Below are 20431 nucleotides of genomic sequence, written 5' to 3' on the forward strand. Positions count from 1 at the left end.
TCAGGAAAGAACTCTCTTTATTTCCCATAAATACAGCAGATTATTCGCGCCGGGCGTTTTGTTTTAAATCTTTTTTTTTCATTTACAGAATTTGCACTGAAAATATATACAAGTCTGTTCAAGAACCAAACAAGATCTGCAAAGAAAAAAAACCCATACAAAACCCTGAAAAAGAGACCAGAGAGGGAAGTAAGACACAGCAGAACCCCCAAATACAGACCTTGCTTCCCCCTCTTCTCTACCACCCAACACACTCAGCTCCAGGACCTCTCACCTTCACTGCCCCCAAGCCAAGAGCAAGCAGCACCTACAGGCCCCTCCATCTCACACAGGCTCCTTCTACACCTAGCAAGTTGATACAAGGTGCAGTTTGCTTATACCTCTAAAATCAGGCCCAGTTAAAATGAGCTTAAGGAAGGGAAGCAGCTCTTGTGGTCACAAGTCCAATCAGAACGAGGATTGGTCTGGACATGCCACCCCCTGGTCTCCTCTGTACCYGCAGATCCCTGCTCTTGTGTCACAGTGATCAAGTGCCTGGGACAAGCCCTCTGCCCATTGCTGCAGGCAAAGGTGCACAAGGCACGGTCATGCCCCTACCCCAGTGTGGACCTGGGCTTCCAGTGCAGTTCCTTAGTGCTGCTGCCTGGAGACGGTCTGGTGTGCAGTCTCTCCCCAACTCTAGTACCACCCCTTCTGCCAGAAGAAATCAATAAGGAAAAAACAAAACAAAACACCCAACCCCCTTATAAAACCCTCCTAACCAAACTGTCCAGCCTAGCTAGGGGGGAGTAGGATCATTTGCTGCTTTCCTCTCCCTTTCTCCCTCTGTCTGGCTGGAGTCAGAGGCTATGGGAAGACTTAAACCTCCAAAGAAGGCCTCTTTGAAACATGCCCCTTTCAGGGCTGGCACACAGGACAAACAGGTGTGATAGTCCAACAGCCATCCCAAATGGTTGCTGTAGTAGATAAAGTATATGGGAAAGATGTGTGCTTCCTCTCTGCCAGGTTCAGMGCCAGGAGCCAAGGAGCTACAGAGATGACGTAGATCAGGAGGCACAGAGTAAGCTCTTCCCAGCCCTGAACCTACCAAGTTCCCAACCCCAGGACCCCCTCCCAGCCAACAGCTCTGACTGCAGTTGGAAGGAACGGGACATGGGGCCACTCCCAACCCCAACCCAAGCAAGGACAGCTACCTGCTCTCTGGTGCTCAAAAGACACTGACCCCAGCCCAGTCCCTGTTCAGCCTCATTTCACAGCAAGCTCCAAGATACCCCCAGCACACACAGAACCACTAGCACCCAGCTTCAAGGACTGCGGGGGTCAGGGAGAAACCCATCTGAGCTCGGCATTTGCTAACAAGAGGGAGCACCACAGAGTTTGAAGCAGCTAAAGGGTCAGGAAGGGTGGAGGGGACAGACAAGGAAAAGGATCTTCATTTCCTAGGCCTTGCTCCAGGCTGAGTCTGCTAGAGCTCCCCATCCTTGTTCCCCACTGCACCTAAAGGAGGAAAGCAGGGTTAAAAGAGAAGCCAAACAAATTGGGGAGGGAGGAAGCCTTCAAAAGAGCAGGGAAGGCAACTGTTCACCCACAGTAAAGCTCTCAACTCTACTCCTAGTCATGGTGGATGAACATCTCCTGACATCTCTGCTCTCATCCCTCAGGCATGCTCCCTCTGGCCCTTGCCCAGCCACCTGGGGAATAGAGCATGAGCAGTAACCCCCTCCCCCCACCCTCCCCATCTCCTCAGGGTGCTACAGCCTCAAAAGGTTGGCTTCCCRAGGACTCTGCAGAGTAGTGCCTTCAAGGGGTGGCTCTAGAGGTTTCCCCAGGACTCTGGTGGGGGGAACTGATCCACATCCCCCATTTCATTGTAGGTTTGCTCTCCCATGGTGAAGGTCAGCTTGTATCGTAGCCTCACTTTCTCCTGGACATGGGGGAGAAAAGAAAAGCAGTCAAGAATAGAGGTGTAAAGGCATGAGGCACAGATGTCTAGAAAGCTGCAATCAGCATAAGGAATAGGGATAGAGTCCCCTCAGTGAAAGGGGAGCCAGGCTTTGCCCAAGCAAAAGACCAGCCTGCTCCTGCCCCAGAGATAGCACTGTTACCTTCTGTGGGTTAGCGAGCAGCAGGACTTGCGTGATGGCACTGGGATGGACAATGGGGTTGAATGCTGGCAGCTCTGTACCCGAGGGAGGCTGCAGCTTCACCTTCATCACCTAGGAAAACAACATCCCATGTTCTTGAGAGGGACATGGCTGCCAAAGGCCCTACTCCCACCATGTATTTAGGGAACTTCCACTCTCTAGTCAGAGAGGTGTTGTGCTGGTCCCTGCTTATCTGAGGGAAACATTTGCTCTCTGCCCTGCAGAGCTCTTTCCACCCACCCTGCCTTTCCTGCAAAGAAAGAATCATATGGCAGCTTAGTCCAGGAGCCTGAGCACCAGCAGCCCCCTTACCTTGGGGACAGCAGATTGAAAGACAATGTTACGGATCGGCTGTGGGGCTGTGCTAAGCATAGAAATCACCACCACAAGCACATCAGGCCTTTCAGGCAGGGCATCTTTAGCGAAGTGGAAGAGGACGCGGAAGCCATGTTGATCATACACAGTCACAGGGAGGATGTTGCCTGTGGGAAAGGCAGGAACAGACACCACTCAGTCAGGAGTGAACTGGTTCTACAGCAAACTTTCCCCATAACCCAAACTCTRCTCAACGGACTAGAAGATGCCACTCCTCTTCAACCTCTCAAAAATCCAAAAGGCAAGAAACTTCCTCATATTCCTCCCTTGTATGCACAGTTTGTTCCACCTTCTTCATACCCTCTCCATTTGCTTCTTCCCTGATTAGTCTGGTTCCCTTCCAAACAGTCCATCCATCTCCAAACCTGTCCCACTCTTCCAGCCTACTCACTGGGTTTGATTGACTCCAGAGGCACAGTGATGTTGGCCAGTGAGATCTCCTGGGGCAGTGTAGTGGCAGGAGGCTGCGGTGGGACTGGAGTAGTTCCTGTTGGKGTGGTAGCAGCTTTTGGAAGTGTCACAGGGGAAGGCAGCTCTGAGGCCAGGGGCAGTGTGGGGTTGGGAGAAACACTCTGGAGCACACAAAGGGCACTGGGAGCATGGGCTGTGGTGCCAGAGCTGCTCTTGTTCTGCAAATCCCTCAGGGTGAGCCGTGGAGGTGGCTGCTGCTTCTCCCTGTAGGGTAAGAGAGAGCAAGAAATTGAACAGGGCAMTGAAATACCTCTGTCCAGTACACTAGAAACAGAAGAGATGGCTAGAAATGCAAGATTGCTCTGTTCCTGCTTACCACCGCACTTGTTGTGACTCTGGAGGCAAAGACTGTTGCAGCAGAGTCTTGCCCAAGAGGTCTAGGTCATCCAGGCCACTGGTGAAAGAAGAAGGTTTCGGGGAGGACGTGCCAGCATCTGTTTTGACTGGTGGCGTTGCCGTGACAGGGGCGATGCCAAACTCGCTGCTATCAGATGACTGCAGAGAGAGTGCACAGGAGAGCCCCCCACGCAGAGTCGTATCAGCACAGCCATCTGATCAGGGATGCTTCCTTACCTGTTTCGTATGCTGCTTCCACCACCCTCCCCACCTCCTTCCATGGCTCCCAGCATGTTACCTGGAAGCTGTTCCAGCCACTGCTGTCACCAGCCTGGGCAGGAGGTGGTGCTGGGTCATTCAGACCTGCTGGGGAAAAGCAAGTATGAAGCCATGCTATCAAGTTGGTTGGGGCACTAAATGGGGCCTGAGTAAGGCACATGTAACTGACATCTCCCCTGCTGCTTGTGTGTCCTGCCTGAGCAGAGAGAAGTACCCATATGTTCCCCACCTCTGGCCCCATCCCTCCATGGGAAGGAGCAGGAAGGATGATAGTGTTGTTTTTCTCACACTCTAGTTGCCAGTGCGGCTGGCACAAATGTGAATACTACTGAGCTGGCAATCCCCACTTGCATTTGCATGTGAAGGATGTCTAGTTCACGCTGCGGTACCCAAATCAGCTATCTTTGGAGATGGACGTACTGTCAGAAAAAATGGATTCTGGAGCCTGCTGGCTAGGATTGGCACCTTACAAGGCTTGCACATGAACCACTCTGCAAGTCCTGTGTGTACTGTCAACTCCAAGGAGTAAACACCAGGAGGTGATGGTGGCCCACCCTTGTGATCCCATCTGGTGATGGCCATTGCATCACTCTTGATTTACCTGCCAGGTCAGTTTTCTGAGAACAAAGCAGAGGGCAGATCACTGCAGGTTTTCCCCGATTAGTCAGGAAAACATCATGGGAACTAAAGCTCAGAATCAAATCAGGGTTTTTCCTTTCTTTTCTACTTCTCACTAAGTGAGGATCACCTCTTGATCTTTCCCAATTCACCTCTCCCAGAGCTGTCCCCCATTCATTCTCCTCCACCAGATGAATCACCCACTCAGGTCTTTTGCTCTGGTCTTCTCACCTAAAGACATGAGTTCATCATCCAGCAAGGAGACAGAGCCAGCTTGGTCAGAAACAGGGACTGCTGAGCCACCTGAGAGGGTGGGCAAGGCTGGGTAAGAAGGGCCTGTTGCTGGAAGTTCTAGACCTGACAGATCCAGAAGTGCCGAGGAACTGCCTGCAAAAGAAGGAAGAGGTGAGAGACAAACTCTTGGGCCTCTTAGTGCACTGGGAGCCAGCTCCCATCCTTCCTCACATCTGGGAAAGGGAATTCGCCCTCTCCTCTCCGTTTCAACTCCCTCTCTTCATGCATCAGTCATCTCCACAACCCATTTCCTCATCTCAGCAGCATCACTTTGATCTCCTGCATGTTACGCCTTTCCACATGTCTCAGAAATCTTATCGTATAYGATAGAAAACCAGCCCCAGGGCCTCTGTGCTGAATCTTTCCATCCCCATCTGCCAGGTCTCCTCACCTCGAAGGGGACCAGCCACAGTCTCCCCGTTGATCTCTTCTCCCCGCACAAGCTGCTTGTAGAGATTGATCACCTGTGTCAGGTTGTCATTGGCTTGCAGGATCTCCGCTGAAATGGAAATAGATGGAAAGTAAGTTTAAAAAGAGGGAAGAAATGAATAGCATGACTTTAACACTCCACTCTTCCTTAAAAGCAAGGCCCAAAGAGCAATAGCAACTCACAGCAAATAGCATTTTTGCCACTGCTGCTGCAATGAGTACGGGGGTGCACTGACACCTCCAGAGCACTCTCAAGTGGGCAAGTGTTAYTCCTACAGAGGAGTGGAGGAAGTCTGTAACACTGCTGATTGGTGTCACATGCCCCTCGCTCAGCAGCAAGCACAGACTAACTAACCTCAAACAGAATGGCAGCTGCTGAGAAATGCCCTGCCATGGGCAGCCCAAGCAGAGATTCCCTGGTAGAAGACGAAGGGAAAAAGGCCAGGTCTGCCTACCTAGAGCTTCATCATTGTCTTCTGTGTCACTGGCAAGTCGGAAAAGCATAGGTCTCATGCGCTCGCAGCGCTGATACAGCTCCTGGGGAAGAGGAGATAGGGTCACTGAGGTGGTAAACAGGAAGTTCAGCTAGGGGCACAAAGAAGGCAGGAAGAACTTGTGAGGGTAGAGGTGAAAGACTGCACCCACCCATCACTGTTCAGCCCAAGGAGGATGCTGAGATGGCTTTTACTCACCTTCATCAGGTCCTCATTGCTCTCTGTTGTCTCCCCCTTGCTGTAGCTGGTCACCATCTCTGTAAGCAGCTTCACATTGTTGTTCACCTCCTCAATGGCATTCACCCTCTTGGAGATCTTCTCCATGCGCTTCTGGTCCTGGAGAGCAACCAAATAAGAGGGGTGTCTTTGTTCTTGTCCACAGCTTGGAGAAAAAGAAAGCTGGGCCAGCCTACACATCAATTCCCTGAACTAAGGCACAGCAACACTGCCCCCAAAGAGCTCCCACAACAGTAGAAAACTCCATCTCTGGTCCAGAACCTGCCAGATAGGGTGTATCTGCTGCAGATCTAGTGCTGCAGCAGGGCTTGTGCCACWGAAGTGCGTAGAGCCATTCCCACTAGTAGCCACAGGATAGCAGAATTTGCACAGAGACTCTTTGGCACCTACTGCAAAGTTCTGGGCAGAAGCTCCATGTGCCTGTGTTAGGACGGAGAATCACTGCCCTGACCCCCTTCCCCTGCCTCCAAGCATCAGCAGCCAGATCACGGCCTCCCCCCGACTTCTCCCCAGCCACACCTCCTGAACCATCTCCTTGATGAGCTTGTTGGCAGCCCGGAGGTCCTCAGGATGGGAGCTTTTCAGAAGACGGGCCAATATCTGCAAAACAGAAGGCATCTTTTGGCCCAAGCTGAGGGGGGCCAGACAGAATCACTCCAGTAATACTAGAGCCAGTGAAGTCCCCAGCAAAACCAAATCTGGCTGAGGCAGGGAATGACAACAGCCACTTGAAAACCTAGCTGGATCACTTGCGGGCTATCAGAGACCAGGGAGAGGAAAAAGCACAATTGGTCTTCTTCCCCCTGTTGTAGTAATAGAGGCTTGAAAATCCCCTGCATTCAAAACCTGGCCCTGCCTGCTGGTTATGCGCTATGGAGACCCAGGAACATATCAATACTAGTACTGAGAAGGAAAAAAGCTCATTTAACAGAGGGAATTGCCACAGGACTATAATGGACTCCTATTCAGACCCCTTTACGCACCCCTTTTGCAGCTGTAATTCGTAGAGGGAGAGCTCCAATTCCCTCACACATCTTTGTCAATGAACAGTTCCAGAGGTCACCTACAAATCCTCACAGGTACATTCTTCATAACACCTCCTGGGGAAAAGGCCCGCAGAGGCAAAAAATTATCCCATACAACAAACTTTGATCACATCTCTACTTCAGAACTAGAGCCGGAGGAGCCCAAAACTTGCTTAAACATATCACCATTTATAAAGCAGCAGTGTTTATCTGAGTGGTGACCCAAGGGAAGGCAAAACAGGACAGGTACAGGAGGGTATAAGCAGCAGGGCAATAAGTGGATTGCAGTGATGGTGGTGGGGAAGAGATAACAGTAACAGCCTGTGGGATTGGGATCAATTTAGACCACATTGCCAAATAACTCAGCACACTAGAAAGCACACCAGCAAGCCTCCCAGAACCTGCTGGGCTAATGTCAGCACTTCACCCTTTGCACTATCCTGCAGCTGAGAGCTCCAGAGGTCAAGTAAATCTACATGCCCTATCTCTGGCCATTTCCTTAGTCCTGACTCAGGTGCAGACCTTCGGTGTTCCTGTGATGCACTTCCTGAAGCATGGCACAAGGAACAGGGGCCTTGACTCTTTCTGGACCTCCAGGGGGACAGGACATCCTACGGGGAGGGGGAGAAGCTGACTTCTGGCCCTCTCCCTGAACAGAGCCCTTACCTTGGATTTCTCTTCGTCATCAAAGATGATGTTCTTGGGCCGAGGAGGAGGTGGTGGAAAAGGAGCATCGTCAGGCAGTTTTGGGTCACATTTCACAATTCCTATAATAGAGACCCATGGAGAGGTCAGGAAGCCTCACCCACTGGRGGGATGATGCTGTCACGTAGGACATTTCTTCCCCAATGGCCCATCAAACTCAGCTGGGACTGAGGGTGTTTGGGTCTGCCATCTGTGATCTTGGACCGTGTTTCCATAGCATTTCTTTTTCTTGTCAAGAACCTCCCCATCAATATCCTACCTCCTCTGAAAAATCCAAAGTCCACTGCCAGAGCACTCATAGTCCTTCAGTCCCTATTCCTTCCAGTGCCTCTCTCCAGTAGGGAGCAGGCAGATATCCCTTCCAACCCATGAAGCAATTCAGATCACAAGAAACAACCCCTGTGCAGCTAGGATCCCGAAGGCACCCATTTCTTTCCCTGTCCCTGTTGCTGAGACAGAGCCATGGATGTGCTGGGTCTGAGCACAAGGGAAAAAAAAGAAGAAGAAAAAAGAAAAAGGTTTGTTTCAGGCTCTGCCTGTACAAAAAAAGGAGCAGAAAAAAAATCCTTACATCAGCCCTCCCTCACCAGTCCATTGCCTCTTACCTTGTTTCTTCAGCATTTGGTAGGCTTCTGAGATCTTCACCTCGTGAGGCAGCCCTAATGTCCAGCTGTACATCAGCTCCAAGATCTTTGACTTCACTTTTTCTGGTGTCCGGCTGCCAAGATACTAGAAGAAAAAGAGAGAAGAGGTGGCTTGGAGCTGATCTAAGCTGTTGCAAACCTGGCGTGTTCCTCCCCTCCCCCAGGAGAAATGAAACAGTTCCCAACGGCACATGGACGAGGAAAGAGGAAGCAAGCAGGAAAGCCCACGAGGCCCTTGCAACATACCCCTGCTGTGCTTGGTTTCCAGCACAGGAAATATAACAAGTGAGAAAAAAGCCAGGCCAGTAGCCCCTCAGCAACAGCCAGCGACAAGTGGGAATGCCTAGGTGGGTCTTTGTCACCTTGTGAAGCAAAGGGTACTGCCACCAAGAAATGCTTTGCAAAGCAGCCCTTCGGGATTGAGCAGACAGCTGGGCTGGGAGGGGAAGAACTGTGGGCAACAGTCTTTGAGGCCCAGCACTTTTTCTGAATTGCACTCTCTGGCACAGAGTACCTGACACCCTTTGCATCACCCTAAGGTGTACAGGCATCTTCTAGGGCACCTAGCAAGAGGACTTGAGGATGTTACTGTTCCTGGCTGTTCATCACAAATCAGAAGCTGTGATTGACAGACTAAGGTTTTTCCAAGTATTATCTGGTTCATGCTCCCTTAACTCTGTATTTGCTGATGACATAAGCTAATTGGTCTGATTGAAGAGAGGAGCATGCAGAGTTTGTTCTGCTGCGAGAACAGCAACAGAGAAACAGGTAGACTTGCAGTACTTCGGATCGACTCTCCAGAGCACCATTGACCAGGCCTGGACTTGACCTCTTAAAGCATCTCAACCAGGCTGGAACATCCTGGAGATATGTAGTCTTGGTGTCAGGGCTGAAAAAGGTTCCCAAGCACATGCAGCACAGATGAAACCCAGCGGAGACATAGATAAGGTAACTCTAGGCACACAGTGAGCTCAGGAGCTCACTGCACTAGCTGCATCAAGTCGAGCTGGGCCTCAGCTTCCTGCATCAAGAATCAGCCTGCAGCAAAGGGATAAAAGCTCGCCTTCTCACTGGAAAACTCACCAGGGAATAAGGACTACATCTTTTCCTAGTATTGTCATGTTCTTCCCATATCCCAGTGCATACAGTCACTTCTTCTCAAAGCCCTCCTGCCACCAGGCCCTAGTCTCCCCAGCACAATCCCCTGGGACCCACCTTGGGTGACACCACTTTGATGAGCTCATTGAGAAAGCGGAACTTGCCCACCTCGTCATGAAAGCGTTTGCCGCAGCTCTTCATGCAGGACTCCAGCACCTGGGAAGAGGGGCTGGGTGAGCCCGGCACAGGGTCAGCAGGCTCAGGAGTCAGCCCTTCCTGGCTACCCCCTGGCCAGGCATTGAGCTACGGCTATCCTCGCTGCAGCCAGGATGGACACCCACTTCCCCTCCTGGGGGGGGRGAGTGGGGGGTACAATCACCCTCCCAGGGTACCAAGAAACATTTCCTCTTTGGGATCAATCTTTGCAGAGGTGGCTAGGCACCCATGGAAGGGGATATCCTTAGTGTGCAGAGCCATCGCTGAGGTAGTGAATGAGAGCTCACAAACACTCGGGTTTCACAGCAGAGATTCAGAACACAATCAAGGGAACAAAAAGCTTCCCACTGACTCCAACAGGTTCTGGACCACAGTGCTCAGTAGTCCATCCTTCCCACAATCAAGACCTTTCCGAGCAGCCACCCCCACTCCACTCCTGTGCAACCATCTTCAGCCCTCCCACCCAAGAGCCCAGATATATTAGGACTTTCTCAGAGCAAGACAGGCACCCAGGACTTCAAAGCTTCCCTTGCTCCTCAAGTCAAACTGAAGTAACTCCACACCCTGGCCCTCTATCTAGTTCTAAAGCCTGCAGATGCCCTTACCGTGAGGGCCTGGATAGCTTCCCATTCCTGCGGAGACTGGATCTTGTGGGCAAGAAGTCGGGTAGCAAGTGGAGGACTGGAAGGAGTCGGGGGAAAAAGCTAGCTGGTTAGTGATGAGAAGGCTGGTACCTGTGCTTCCATCTGAGTGCCCAAGGGTGAAACTCATGATGCAAGTATAAGGTACTGATAAGGCCCCAGGCCTTAACTTATGAGAAACAAAACTTATGAGAACCTTCTTTATTATACTAAGACAGCTTTGTCTGGAGTAGAAGCAGCTATATCACAACTGTCAAAGACAAAAAAAGCAAAAATCTACATGAAGCTCAAAGAAGTCTCTAAAGCAGAGAGGAACCCCATGCATGGGAATACAATCACAACGCTAAGGTGAAGGACTTTGAACTCCTAGGATATAAGATCTGCTGTTCCCCATAGGACATCTCCAGAGCAGCTGTGTAGCTGTTCTCTGTACCATCCCAGGTAGAAGCATCCCATCTACTGAAAACTCTCCCTCCTGTTCCCTAGAGGACCAGGATTCCCCCCTTCCCTCCCCCCTCCCAACTTTCAGGCTCTTCATGCCTATTCTGCCCTCAGGATAACCCCAATGAATTTTAACAGGCAGCAAATGACAACCCAAGCCCATGACCCAAAGCAGCCTGTAGAAAGGAAGAAGCACGCTTACCCCTCTAGCTCCTTATTAAGCTGCTCACAGAAAGCATTGATACCATCCCAGTCCAAGTCCTTGTTCAGAGGATTTGTGGCTTTGTCTGCAGAAGGGAGAAAAGGAAAGTGAGAAGGTCTCCCCAGTTCCCCTCCTTGGAGAGATTAGGGGTAACACTGCTCCGGTTCCCTCTCAGCCAGCCCCACTGAATGCATCAAGGGATCATGGTGTGTAGAAAAAAATCATATACYTTCCGCATCCATGTCTTCACACACAAGCCTTGTGCACAGACTCTTTCACCATCACCTCCCTGTCAGTCAGTGCACTTACACTGTTCTCCAGGGCAGCAATACACACATCCCACTGTTTCACACTGACATTACCCTCAGGTGCATGGACACATTCAGAGACATCACACGTGCACACAGACTTGTCCATCTGTCCTTTGTACACATGCCTGGTGCCTTGATTTGCATGAAGATGCATTCTCCCCATATAGGCACACACGCTCTCGCACCTTGCACACTCCACTKTGTGCCCTCCCACTCCCTCTGCACATACCTGCAGCCTCCTTGCACACCCCAACGTGAACACAAATCCTCCCCCACATGCTCACAGCCTCTCAGACTTTGTGCACCCCAGCATGATTCCCCCAGGTCCTGGCACCCATCGCACACCCCAGGGTGCACCTCCCTACCACGTCTGCACCTCCCACCTTGCACACCTGTGCATGCACCCCATCAATGCCTTGCATACCCCCGTGTATGCACCCCATATTTCTGCATCCCCTCACACCTTGCACCCCCTCAGGGTCTGCACCCCATGTCCCCGCACCCCCCAGTATGCACCCCCACACCTTGCACCCCCCAGTGCGTGCACCCCATACACCTGAACCTCCCAAAACACTGCACCCACCCCCAGTGTGCACCCCACATCCGCATACCCCCCCCACACCTTTCACCCCCAGCGTACACCCGATACACTTGCACCCCCCGCCCCTAGGGGGGTCTCGCCCATCCCCCTCCTTCTCCCGCCCCGCGGGGGCGGCCGGGAGGCCGGAGGCCCCGAGGAGAGGCCCTGCCCCCGCGGCACTCACTGATCCGCGCCTCCAGCGTCTCGGGCTCCATGGCGGCCGGGCCCCGCCGCTCTCCTCAACGGGGCAGCGCCGCGCCGCCGCCCTCCCACCCGGCCCGGCGCCGCCGAGCCATCGAGAGCACCCAGAACCGTCTAGAGCGCCGCTCCGCCCACCTCACCATAGAGAACCGGAAGTCACCGGCACAGACCGCCTCTGAGAGTCCAGCGCGCCCCCTGCCGAGCTGCCCAGTGTGGCCACCATAGAGACCGGGCGTGGGGGAAAGAAAGGCACAAGACCAGAGAGGAAGCGGAAGGCCTCCAGCACTAGAGCATAGAGTAATGTAAGACAGGATAGGCTAGAGCGCCGGAAGCCAGCCGCCATATGAAACACACTCCCAAAGGAGCCGCCCTGGCCGTTTCCGGAAGAGCCTTTGTGCTCGTAGTTGAAGCTACTTCCGGGACAGATGCAAAACACTTCCGCCTCATGGGGAAGCCGCGTGTCCTTTCAAAGGACACGGGAGAGCTGCCGGGAGCGGAGCGTTGGCGCATGCGCAGTTTCTGCGAACGCCCCCCGCCTCGTGGCGGGCGGGGGCCGTTTAACGGCTGCGCCGCGAGAGCTGTGGTGGGCGGTGGTGGGGGGTTTCCTCCGGGCCTAATGAGTTATACAGGGCCCCGGGGGCGGATATTTTAGAAGGGATTATAAATACCGGCAAATGAACTTTATCCTGTGTCCTGGCTGGAACCTTCTTTAAATAGAAATCCTTTCTCCCTTAGGTGCGGCTGGACTTTCTCCTCCTCTCTATTTTAACAGCTGTGGGGTGAGAGGGGGAAAAAAATAAAAGGCTTGGAAAAAGCTAGGTACTTAGGAATTTAAACCCCACTTGTCCTTTTTCTCCTTGCAGCTCCAGTCATCCAGGCTGGTGCTAATTATGATGCATAATAAGCATTGCTTGTCTAGTCCGTGCTCCAGTGGTCTTGGAAAGAACAGTGTGTCTTCTGTGTGCAATGATTTTTTTTTTTCCTTTTGTCTTGAGTTAATGCTGGTGAAAGGTGCCAGCTTGAGAGCCTTTGGGAATGCAGTTCTCCACCTGTTTGATAAATACCTAATGCTCTGCCTCTGCAGTGGTGTTCAAAGCACCCGCTGAGGCTGGCTGTTCAGCGATAAGAATGAGAGTACATTGCAGCCTATTCAGCCTTAAAAAAGTCTGAGAGACAGACGTATGAGTCAGAGTGGCCCTGTGTAGGGTTACTCACTGAGGGCATGTTTATATAGAGTTAATCCAAGAGATGGAGGAGGGAACTGCTTTGGTGTCACACCTGATGGCTTTTCCTTATGGGTAGTCATTGTTTTTGGGGGACTTTTGGGCCATTAAAAAGTACTTTTTTGGACGCTCAAGTGTTCTTTTTTTTTTTTTTTTAAACTTACTCCCTTACATCACAAAGCCTTTTTTAAAAATGCCTTTTGTAAAAAATTGCCACATCCTTCCCTCTGCTGTGTTCAGGCACGTTTTATGTGAGTTATTTTAATCCTGTGAGTCAGTTCTGCCTGTCGCTTCTAACTCTTTGATTTTCTGAGAAACCTTAAAATGTCTTTTGGAGACTGGGGCCTACATCTTGCATTCTAGGTCACGTAAGAACTGCGTAGAAGGCGAGTATCTCCCCTCTGTGACCCACAAAGAGATGGTGCCTTTGAAGCAGTGGTTTTCAGTCTGAGGTTTCACAGCCGCTTGTTGCAGAAGTTTTGATCTGTCCAAGTCTTGAGGTATTTACTTTTCTGTGTTTGCCAACACCCAGTTATTACTAAATGTAAGATGAATGGAAGGCTGCACCTCTCTTCAGCTGGTCACAAACAATGGTGAATGAACTCAGGCATAACATTTATGTTCACAACAGCCTTTCAAACCTTTCTTTTCTTTCTCCTAAACTTAAAGAGTGTTACCACTTTGACCGCATCTGCTTTCCATGTGATGCGGGCCCTAAGTGCAAAAAAAGGAAGAGATCTGAGTTTTCTGCTGGTTCTGTCAGCAAACTGAATTTTCCTTCTTGCAACAATGGATAGATGACACCTTTATCTTGTCCCTCATTTTATTTTTACTKGCAGCTGGAATCCCAAACCACATTTGAAGCCTAATGGAGTGAGATGCTCCATATTGTAATTAACACTGATCCAGAATAAAAATACCAGAACTATAATTATATTGTAGCCAGTTGCAGAGAAAAGTGTTGAAGCTGAAACTGGGCAGTTTGCATGCCAGTACTATAAAAGCTTGTGATGGGAGAAGGGTTTGTGACTTTGGCAGGCTTGCTGCATGCTGTCCCACAGAGGGCAGCAGCAGGCAGAGGACTGGCTGCTTGGTTTTAAACATAGCTTTAGAAAATGCTCTTGCTGCCCGTGAAACTGCAGATGTGGTGAATCATGAAACAAAGTGACTAATAATTGAGTAGGCGAGGAGGTCTGCATGAGTGACTCGGTAGCTTGGAAGAGGGGTTTCCCAGGCAGGTGAGAATACCCACCTAGTCATCTTCAGCCTTCCAGAACCACTCCGTCATGCTCACCCTGTTCTGATGTTTGTTTTCTTAGTATTGTCTGTCTACAAATGATCCAAGCAGTATCTTTCACATGTGCTTACGTACAGTAGCAAGAGTTCCTGTGTGCTTCGTGCTGGGCTGTTGGCTCTGGCCTGTGATGTTAGYTTCCCTCTCTCCCGGCAGGTTCCTCTTTCTTTGGCAAGACGTTCAATTGGAGACCTTTCACTTTCTTGAAACGCTGTATTGCGGTCCCTTGATCACTCTTCTTGTTTGCCTACTCCAGTTGACTGCAGCAGACAGTTCCTGGCTTTTTGGCTCACTTACCTCTGCTACTTTCTGTTAAAACAGGGCGGGCGTCTCTTCTGATATTACCTCAGACCATGCATCTCTTACACAATCCTCTGGATTTGCAGCCCTACTATTCCCTGACCTTGGCTAATCTCCTTACTTTCACAATACTTCTGAGTACCTTCCCCAGTGGAAGGTTGCAATTAGAGAGGCAAGTATAGAGTTGCTTATTTCTGCAGAGGGAGAGCAGGTTTGAGCTCCTTTAATATAACAAGAAATTTCTTCTTCTCTTTCATATGCAGCACTTGCTTGTGGTATGCAGTCATCCACTGGAATTGTGCCTTTCCCTTTCTTTCAGCATTTCCCTTTTTGCTGTAGGAAGACCTGTCCCTAGTAATCAAAGAGATGTCCTATAATGATAGGAACAGAATGAGGAAATAAAATATTGAATAAAGGATCAGAAATCTGCCTGCTGGATCTCTGCCATTGAGCATATTTTGGAGCAAGACTTTAGGAAATGCACACGCATACTTGCTGCCTCAGTTTCCCCAGTTGTTAGCACGAAGATAATTTCACTTGGTTCCTTTGGGAAATTGCTTTGACCTCTGTATTCAAAATTTCCTCTCTGTGTTGGTTCTGTTTTTATACCAGTAACAGCTGGATCTGCAAGACCTGGAAGCAAGAGAAGCACACACCAGCATTAGTTTGAGGTAAGCTGTACAGGTTGTTGCTTCCTTATGTTCAAACTGTCCTTTCAGACTGGGCACTCAAGGGGTGTTATGGACCCTTGACTGAGTTGTCAGAAGTGCCCTCCTGTCCCTTCTTGGAAGTGATGATGCCAGCTGCCCCCCGCCCCCCGGGAAGGCTCAGCTGGATTTACGGTTGCAGATAGCGACTTCCCAGGAGAGTCTGGGACAGGCAGAGGATGCTCAGAGCATCAGAAAACTGCTGCTGCAGCTTTTGCTGCTGAGAAACGGTATCTGCAGCAAGCACAGAAAAAAGAAAACAAACAGGATAGAAACGCTAGTTACATTCTTGGCCTGAGGGCTGTTAGATTATGTATCTGTATAAGCCAAAAACAGAACAGAGAGAGGAAGATTGCCAGTTTTGAGAGAATTGCTTAAATTTACTAGGCTAAAGCAAGCATCAAAGGCCCCAAGCCCGCAAGGGGGAGCTTCAGTGAAGTCATTTGTTGGTAAGATAGCTCCAGACTGGAACAGATATCAGTGAAGTGCACTCAGGATTTAAGTGTTGAGAGAGGCACTTGAAAAGGTGAACAGATTCACCTGTTCTCCCTCTAGCTCTGACTTGCAGTGTTATGTCTAGCAGATGGAAGGGAAGTAATTAGAAAGCACAAGTACTGGAATATTGTTTTAAGAACCTGGATTTTGCTGGGATCGCTCTAAAGAGCACCAGGAGGGGGAGAGAGAAAAATCCTGTTGCAAAGGCATTTTACATGGGTGGCCAAGCACAGATCAGCAACATGAAGCTAGGAATCCTGGAGCAAATCAAGGAGCCCAAACACAGCAAATCTCCAAGCCTAGATGATTAATACATCCCTGCATTGCGGTGACAATGTAGTGTGACTTAGTGAAGTGTTTGCTGGGGACATTTAGCTTATCAGCAATCTGGACTGCTCAGAGATGCAGCTTTGTCCAGCCTCTCTTTAAAAAGCAGTACAGGGAGGAGGCATTCCTTCTGTGGGGTGCCCCACATACTCTTAGTTGTACAGCCAGCTCAGGTTTGATAGCTGCTGAGCCTGAATAAACAGTTTTTGGCTCAAGCTTGAAAAACCTACATTGGTAGTGATCCTGATTAGGCGGCAGCTTTGTCAGGATCCCTAGAAAAATTCAGTGTGAGCTTAAGTCTGGACTGGGAAACAGCAGGAGGAGGCAGTCTGATGGCTCTGCCTCCAGCCTGGCTGTTCTTCCCTTTCCACTTGTCATTGCAGCCAGCTTCAGCTCTGCTTTGGCAGCAGAGAAGCAAAAGGAGCAGCAGGGCGGAGTGAACTCAGTGCTGGGGTATGGCAGATGTGGGATTAGAAATAAAAAGAAACTGAGACCTAAGAGGAAGAGGGAGACGCAGAGTCTACACATTTCCCTAGGGTGAGCCTGGCCTTTGTAGGCTCATTTCTGGTCACTGTGGCTTCATCTGTGTTAGTAAGTGCAACAGGAGCAGGGCAAGGCCTGAGCATATCCTCTGAACGGCTCATACCAAGTAATTGTTAGCACATTGCCTGAAATGCTTTTGGGGTGTGCTGGCTGCACACCATGTGGCCCCTTAGCTCAGCAGGCATTTCTGAGGGAATGTGCACGTTCTGGCTCTCACTGCAACCGTGTCACATCTTTGCGGTTACCGATTTGAAGCCCCAACTTCTCCTCTGTGCAGATGAGGAGATGCCTCCACAGAGGCTCTTCCTCTTTCCATTTTTCTCCTCGCTCAGAGTACCTTGCATTGTGGTTAGGTCCTCACTGTGGTGGTACTCTGGATGGATTTTAGGAGGAGGGTGTGCAGTGGGAGTTGACGCAGCTGGAAGCAATGGTGTCACAGCCTGGCTTGAACAAGAGTCATGAGACCTCTTCCCTCTATGTGAACCATACTTAGCTGCTGCACTGCTCCTTCTAACAGCTGGTTACTGGTGTCTAGGACTTCTCAGCTCATCCTGAGCAGAGATCTTGGGGAGCTGTGTCTCTGTCAGAGCTATTCAGGAAAGATTCACACCCCTTTCCTAATGAGATAGAGTGAGTTATAGAGATGTTCCTCAGAGACAGTGTTGTAAGAGGTGCTACGTGTCTGTTCAGGACCAGAGAGCAGGTCTCCACTAGCTTTTCTGTGCTGTTGTGCAGTAGACATTGATGCATGTCCCATCTTGACAGAAGAGATAAGCTATCTGCCTGCTGATGGGAACTTGCCTTGCAGTTACAGCCACTGTTCTTCACATTGTTCTTATCAGATCTCCTGGTTTGGCAAGTCTGTTTGTTGAACAGTGAATGGCAATGTGTTTGGGGCTGTTCAGCCTGGTATATGATACGATTTGTCTGGTGTGAGCAGTGTTCAAAGCATTTAGCTTGTAATACTCTTTTCCCCTCTTGGGACAAGCGTTCTCCATCCAGAAATCTGATTGCAATAAAAGCAATTTATCTACTTCGCTGCAGCAGGGCTCTTGTGGGGAGCAGTATGAAGGAACCTGGGGGCAGCCAGAGATATACAGCCATGTTCTTGCCTGGATGTGTTGTCGGTGATAGAGAAAATAACAGCAGAGAGGCACAGGCTGCAGGGAAGGGAAAGAGAGCCAGAAAGAACAAACAGCATGGCACAACCACAGTGAACACAAAATAAACATCGACTATGATCAAATGAGGGCTTATATACCACTCAGTGGATATGTGGCTACATGGGATGGGTCAAAAACAGGAATAGAGGATCAAAGAGCAGTCAAGAGAAGGGACAAGATACTCCCGTGGGACTGTTTGAGAAAACAGTATCAGTTCTCAAATGCAAGGGGTGTCCCATAGTGGCCAGTATAGTGCTGGAAAGGGAAACAGGATGTCCTGGCAGTGCAAAGCAGTTGCCATCCACCTTCTCATAGTACTGTTAGGAGGTTAAAAAGCTCTTGGCAATGTCATGACCAAGCAGGCTCTGCTAGTGCCTTTAAAAGCTGTTTCACCCAGGTAGAAACTCAAAGCAAGGCTGTGGCTGTGGTTCTTCACTGGGGGGTAGGGAAAATGTAATTTAGCGCTCCTCGTGTCCTTGAGAGCGGAGCTGGAACTTCCTCTGCACTTTGCTAGCAGCAGAGCTGTTTCTGTGGGCTCCTGTAGCAGTTGCAAGTCAGGTTTGGCTCTTTTTCCTGCAGCTTGTTCTAAAGGTTCATTGGTTCATTTATTTCTGGTGTCCTTCTCTGGGAAAGGGGGGAGAGGGTGGGACAGGAACTGGGGGAGTCAGTTGTGTGGGCCTGATCTTTTCTTAGGTCTCTTCTGGATGCCTGCAGTTCCCTCTTTAGAAGCCCATTTCCTGCACTGAGCCAGTCATTTTGGGATTTTGATTCCCTTTTTTTAGCAGCTTTTCCATTTCCATCTGGTTTGGTTTTTACTGTTTCATTTTGCAGTACCATCAAAGGGAATCTGTTCAAGCTAATTTCAGAGGAACAGATAGTTTTGACTTGACAACCCCCTTTGCCCTTCAGCTTTAGCCTGATAGTCGCTTCAGACCCTCAAAGGTGATGGGAGTTAAGTTGACTTGGTACTTCTCATGGTGGGGAGGACTGGAGTTTAGTGATGTGATGATGGAAGAACAGTCTTTTTTATTTGCTCTCCTTCTTTCCAGCCCATGAGCTGTTAATTCTTGTGGCTTTTCAAAACTTGCTATTTCTCCTTTAGCATTTCTTTCTCTCTCTTTCTCTCTCATTTTTTTTTCCAATGGATGAGCCACCCTTGGCATCACTCCTCATGTGTGTGACTCAGACAGATTCTGCTTCTTTGAAGGATTCCTGCAAGTCCTCAGAGTTGTCCAACCCGCCTTGGCTTGTGCTGGAGCCTGTGAGAAACACTCAAAGCAAGTCGTGCACTGCCAGCAGCTTTTTCCTCCCTGTGCGGGATGGACCATGTGCACAGCAACTCAGCTCTCCCTCTCACTGCACCCCCTTGCTGTTTTGTGGGGTTGATTCTATAATGGCTGCTCCGAGCTTGACTGAGGGAGGTCCCCATGGATGTTTTGTGTATGGTGCAATTCTGCATTTCTTTTTTGTTTATTTGAGTTCCTTCCAGTTGGCCTCATACTGCCTTTGTTGTGGGAAATGGTCAGAGGGAGTTGGACTTGGGGCATTTCGGAAGTCCCCTGGCTTAACATTTTTGGAAGGGGTCCATTCTTTCTGAATGCCTCTAGTTTTTGGACTTATTTCAACATACTCAAGGGCTGTTTTTTTTTCAGAGGCACTGAATGCCCCGTACCTCCTACTGATATTAGATGGCATGGTGAGGAAGCAGCATCTCCAATATCCAGAGTACATTAGCCAAAGGTGCTCAACTTACCTTCAGCTTCTGGGACAGGTTTGCAAAGCTGGATTTTGCAAATCTGGCTATGGAAGTTTTGAGATGAGAATCCAAACAAGGACGGTTGTTTTTAGACATATAATTGGATATTTGCACCTCAGTTTCCCCATGTGCAAAACTAGGGAGCTGCCATCTTCCTTAACCAGTTGTAAGAGGAAGCTGTTGGAGATTCTTTCTCTTCTGGTGCAAGATGCAAATGGAGCATAAGACCTCATGAAGCTGATCCTTTATGGAGAGCTCCGTGGGTGATGACTTTTCCTGTTTAGCTAATGATATCTCATCCAGCAAATCTGGGATAAGCAGGGAGGTCCCAGAAGTGCAAGAGAGGGAGGAAGCCATGAACCATCTGTATCTTCTCCTTTGCTTGTGGGGAAGCTTTCACCATAAGTGCATTTTCTATCTCCAAGCATGTTTTTGAAAGCCTTTCCCACAATCTACATTCCTGGCCTGCCCCCATGAAGGAAAGAATTAGAGAAATGAAGACTTGAAATGGAACTGGGTGGTATGTAATCAGTCCTCTGACCTCCCTTCCCCACTCAGTGCCAGTTCATTCTCCTGTCCCTCAGGCAAGCTGAGGACCCATATAAAATGAGTCATCTGGCCACTTGGGCTGATAACATGGCCCTGATGTCTGATGAATCAGCTTTCATGCACATGAACCACCTTCCTCCCCTCCCCTTGCATAGCTTGTGCCACACAAGAGTTTTACCACAGACTTCAGAGCTGCCTGAGAGGAATGGCTCCTGCAAATCTCTAAGGCCACTTGGCCCTGGGGATAGAAACCTTCCATCAAAGTGCTGCGAACTCCCCATGGACATGGGAAATGCCAGTCACTGTGACACTGGCGCCTTCCTGATGCAGTAG

The 20431-nt window shown here is 49.9% G+C and overlaps 2 protein-coding genes across 4 annotated transcripts in view; one reads left to right on the forward strand and one right to left on the reverse strand.

The window, feature by feature from the left end:
* Nucleotides 1–11892, reverse strand: GGA1 (golgi associated, gamma adaptin ear containing, ARF binding protein 1). Of its 3 annotated transcripts, none has more exons than XM_085323637.1 (17): nucleotides 11725–11892; nucleotides 10650–10734; nucleotides 9971–10046; nucleotides 9267–9365; nucleotides 8013–8136; nucleotides 7369–7469; nucleotides 6197–6277; nucleotides 5639–5776; nucleotides 5402–5483; nucleotides 4909–5016; nucleotides 4455–4610; nucleotides 3625–3689; nucleotides 3307–3485; nucleotides 2911–3194; nucleotides 2457–2626; nucleotides 2106–2216; nucleotides 1–1924 (listed from the first exon to the last, which is right to left on the reverse strand). In XM_085323637.1, exons 1-17 carry the CDS (start codon nucleotides 11753–11755, stop codon nucleotides 1814–1816), a joined length of 2001 nt encoding a protein of 666 aa, XP_085179763.1. In that variant the 5' UTR covers nucleotides 11756–11892; the 3' UTR covers nucleotides 1–1813. The 3 variants fall into 3 exon arrangements, with proteins under 3 accessions (XP_085179763.1, XP_085179762.1, XP_085179764.1); XM_085323636.1 differs by having other exon boundaries at nucleotides 3625–3692; XM_085323638.1 differs by lacking the exons at nucleotides 9267–9365; nucleotides 9971–10046; nucleotides 11725–11892 and having other exon boundaries at nucleotides 3625–3692.
* LGALS2 (galectin 2) overlaps nucleotides 11754–20431 on the forward strand; it is a 16393-nt gene continuing 7715 nt past the window's right edge. Inside the window, exon 1 of the mRNA XM_085323439.1 lies at nucleotides 11754–11903. Within this exon, the coding sequence (XP_085179565.1) occupies nucleotides 11754–11903 (150 nt within the window). The remainder of the gene's footprint in view (nucleotides 11904–20431) is intronic.

Source organism: Rhea americana, unplaced genomic scaffold, assembly GCF_003343005.1.
Source record: "Rhea americana isolate MKP2758 unplaced genomic scaffold, rheAme1 scaffold_85, whole genome shotgun sequence".
NCBI lineage: Eukaryota > Metazoa > Chordata > Aves > Rheiformes > Rheidae > Rhea > Rhea americana.